General features: G+C 43.5%; 1 protein-coding gene across 1 annotated transcript in view; it reads left to right on the forward strand.

The window, feature by feature from the left end:
• Window positions 1–3573, forward strand: part of rab28 (RAB28, member RAS oncogene family) — a 9743-nt gene extending 6170 nt beyond the window's left edge. The window contains exon 4 of the mRNA XM_057327322.1: window positions 3470–3573. Within this exon, the coding sequence (XP_057183305.1) occupies window positions 3470–3478 (9 nt within the window). The 3' untranslated portion in view covers window positions 3479–3573. The remainder of the gene's footprint in view (window positions 1–3469) is intronic.
• Window positions 3574–4481: the final 908 nt, after the last annotated feature.

Consider the following 4481-nt stretch of genomic DNA (forward strand, 5'->3'; position numbering starts at 1 on the left):
CACACACACACACACACTCACTCACTCACTCACTCACTCACTCACTCACTCACTCACTCACTCACTCACTCACTCACTCACTCACTCACTCACTCACTCACATTAACACACGCACACACACACACACACACGAAAACAGTGCAAAAACAGATTTGAAGCACTGTGATTTACTCTTGATTATTCTGTGGTTCTATACTTAAGCTGAATATCTCACTTTGCTCTTATAGAACGTGATAGAATGGTTAAAGGTGTGTTTTAAGGTTAAATGCGTCTGTTAGCTGTTAGACAGGTTTGTTGATACGGTCAGGAAAGTTTCAAATGTGCAGAACTTTATTTGATTCTGTCCTGTGACCAATCAGAGCACAGGACGAGGGTCATGTGAGCATCTTCAATGACATGTGTGTGGAAAGTTGAACTTCATGTGCTGCTTGAATCGTTGGGTAAATATTGGTCCACATGGTGCTGCTGAGACCAGCAGCCATTCTCAACCTGTGTGGTAGATCACGGACCATTAGACCCAACACACACGAGAGCTGCTGTCATTCCACAAAACATATGAGACTTCCACACATGTGCCTCCAACACATGGACGGTGTGTGTGTGTGTGTGTGTGTGTGTGTGTGTGTGTGTGTTCGCCAGTGAAGAGGAAGATAATGTATGTGTTTGATATTGTGTTTTATTTGTGTGTATTAATGGCCATTTTTACGTGTGTGTGCGTCTTGTGTGGCCTCTTTAGCACTGGGGCTTTTGTTGGCTCTCATCACCCCTGAGAGCCCATAAAGCTGTATGACACACACACACACACACACATTCACTCAATACACAAACACACACACCTTGTGTTGGAAGAGCGTGTGTGGTTTCATTTGAACTCTTTATCTTGCTAAACACAAACATGTTAATGATGAAGTCTACATCTGAGATTTCTTTCATGTCGTCGGTCTTGACTCTCAGTACAGTCGTTCATCATTAAAGCAGCGAGATGATGGGAGATCTGTGTGGAGTGTGTGTTGTGTGAGTGACTGTAATGGGTTTGTAATGTGTGTGCGGATCTGCACTGGATCACAGTCAACGAGTGCTGACGTGAACTGACGGTTCTGTGTTTACACCTCAGCACAGCCACTTAAGAGTCGCACATCAGCGAGCTCTGACCCCTGACCTCACGGCTCGCTCGCCGTCCCTCTAATGGAGAGAAAGAGTGAAGCTGTGTGACTGTTTCTCTGAGGTCTCTGTGATGTCGTGTGACGTGACACCTGTAGCTGATAGCACGCGGCGGGTTTAATGAGAGACGATCTGGACGCTGACTGACAGACGTCTTCTGGAGTGTGAAGGCATGCGCAGTCGCCTGCGTTTCAAGTCAACTGAAGGGAAATGTCAAAATATCAGATCTGTGCGGTAGAAGTCCCAGTGTAGATTCCTGCTTCTGTCTGTGATGTCATGAATATGATTTTAAAAAATCAATCGTTTATCTTTACTTGTCTATCTTTACTCATTTGAAGGTTGTTTAGTTTTATTTTATTACAGACAGGTGAATATTGTTGAATGAATAAGTCGTTTTAACGTGTGCGTGTGATATGGATGGTAATGTTGTTATCAGCTGAGACTCGGAGATCAGAGCTTGTTTGTAGATGTCGTGATATATTTACATGTATGAACGTGTGGCACATTGAATCTTGTGTTTGTGGCGCGAGGGCTTTGAGTGTGTGCAGGGCTCCCGGCGGCGACGCTTTAGGTAAACATCAGCGGTGAAATGAACGAGGAGTAGCCATCACTCTCTCTTACTAATGATCCGTCACACACAGCCATCCGTCACGCTATCTCTCACGCTCGCATGTAAACAGAGGATGGGATGTTTGCTGGGTCTTCCTGCAGTAGACACGGTGAGGAGAAGCAGACCTCCAGATCGCGCTGATACACCCTCGTCTGATAACCACAGAGAGAAGATTAGAAGATCCACTGCTGGGAGACGGGACGCGCTGGTTTAGATTAGATTAGACTAGAAAAATGGCCGGTGATATACACAGACGAGCCCCCTGGAGCCGCTCCGGACAGACGCGTCTCACCCGCTGCGCCGCAGTCGAGGTGTCGAGTGTACTCTCCGCTCACCGGTGACTGAGCTCCAGCGATCTCAACTCTATATTTGGTAACAATAGCTTTTGGAAAAATATTTTCTCTAAAGAAACACATTAGAGGATTTGTAGCAGTAATGAATGAGGCCTGTCAGGATTTATGTTCACTCCGATGCCAAAATCCTGCGGCTTTTCATTTCATGAATGTAACGTGTAGTGTAATACTGCAACACAAAATACAGTGTCACACTGCTTCATTCAAAGATTCTCTCAAGTTTTGTGTGTGTGTGTGTGTGTGCAGATGTGAACAAGATCTGATCTGCAGGATTATGAGTGTTTGGTTACAGAGATCTTCTCTTACACACGCGCGCACACACACACACACACACACACACACACACACACTTTAAGTACACAAGCATAGAGAAATATATAAAGTCTTGCTTGAGTCAGTGTGTGTTGATGTTTCTGCTTCTGGTTGTTTGTGTAGTTAGAGACACACACACACACATGTTGTTGCAGGTGTGTCTTTAACACAGAAAAGGGAAAACGACACGGGCAGAGTTTCTGCTGTGACCTCTGTGCGCTGACCTGTGGCTGACCCCGCAGTGACATCACAGACGGGTGTGTTGCGAGTGTCAGGGTGGCATTGTTGCGCGATCACTAAATCAGGCTTGCACTGACAAGCGCTGCCGAGATTTTAGCTCACACATGACGATGAGCTACGAGATCACATGACACAGGTGAGTTAAAAAGCTCAGAGCGGCAGCTATTTGTTCTAGGGGTCATATAGAGGTTTCCGTGTGTGTGGACATGTGTACATGCGTGTGCCCTCGGGGGTGACAGAGCTGATATTCTGTCAGCTTCTCCAGACTTTACAGGTGTGTGATGCTTCTGATGAAACCAGGTTCATATTTCATTAAAGATCATATCACTTGTGAAAATACTTCTGCTTTGTGTTCTTTTAATATAAACTGTATCATTTGGACTTCATGTAGAGCAGGAAGTGTCATGACGTTTGTGAACGAGTATTTAAATCAAGTTTTATTGGTACTTGAAGCTTCCAGTGCACACATCCAAATACAACAGCAAGACACATAATGATAAAATAAAAGAGTAAAATATAAACATGTTAGAAATATGAAAATATAGAGAAACAGCTCACAGATATATTTACAGAGGGTATTTACTGTACCTCTGGAAGGGTGATGGCTATATTAGGTTTTATATCTACAGATCTGATCAATGTCAAACATTACATTAGTGATTTGCTTCATTTGACATCATCAAATGAATGTTAAAAGGTGTTTGTATGGTGTCGGATGTTTGGAGTTCAATGCAACCTTGTTTGGATTTGAATGTGTTGTGTTTACTGTTCTGCGTGTGTGTGCGTGTTGTAGTTGACCTAGAACACATGAGGACAGTAAAGATGGAAAAGCATCAGCGGTTCTGTCAGGAGAATGGACTCATGAGTCAGTTTGTGTCTGCCAAGACTGGAGACTCTGTGAGTACAACACACACACACACACACACGCACACACACACGCACGCACGCACACACACACACACACATTAAACCTTACAAACAACATTTATTGATTTGGCAGACGCTTTAATCCAAAACAACTTGATTTACTTGTTTTATTACAATCCTGTAGAAACGTATTGTACGTTGTAGGTTTGTACTGTGAAATCAATTAGTCATATGAGATTTTTCATTGACTTTTTCTGTGTGTGTGTTTGCATTCACAGGCGTGCCTCTGTTTTCAGAGACTAGCAGCAGAGATTTTAGGCATTAAGTTGAGTAAAGCAGAGATGGAGCAGTCACAGGTGAGCGTGTGCGTGATCTATCATGAACATCCACCTCTGCACACCTACAATACAATGAAACCTCAAGTAAAGTGTGTGCGTGTGCGTGTGTGTGTGTGTGTGCGCGTGTGTGTTGCTGTAGCTGTACTGAGCATCACTTTATTTGAATCAGTTTGTGTTAAACAATCACATCAATATTCTGATCTCTCTTTATACACACATTGTGTTCTGTCACTTAGTGTGTGCGCGTGTGTGTGTGTGTGTGTGTGTGTGTGTGTGTGTGTGTGTGTGTGTGTGTGTGTGTGTGTGTGATTCATCTTTGTATCATTTTAACTCTGTTGTGTTTGTCTAAATGCATGAATTCTCATTTTCCATTCTTCTTTTTCTCTCCATTTTTCTGTTTGCATTGTGTGTTTGTGTATGTGTGCATAGCGTATTGTAAAAGCAGAGTTGGTGGACTATCCTCAGGATGAGGGACCAATCAGACAAGACACTAATCAGAGCAAAATCTGCTCTGTCCAATAACAGTATGTGTGTCTGTGTGTGTCTGTGTGTACACGCTGTGTGTGTGTTAAGATGCATGTGTTTTTGTATAGTCCAGAC

The sequence above is a fragment of the Triplophysa rosa genome, unplaced genomic scaffold (assembly GCF_024868665.1).
Source record: "Triplophysa rosa unplaced genomic scaffold, Trosa_1v2 scaffold207_ERROPOS430718, whole genome shotgun sequence".
Lineage (NCBI taxonomy): Eukaryota > Metazoa > Chordata > Actinopteri > Cypriniformes > Nemacheilidae > Triplophysa > Triplophysa rosa.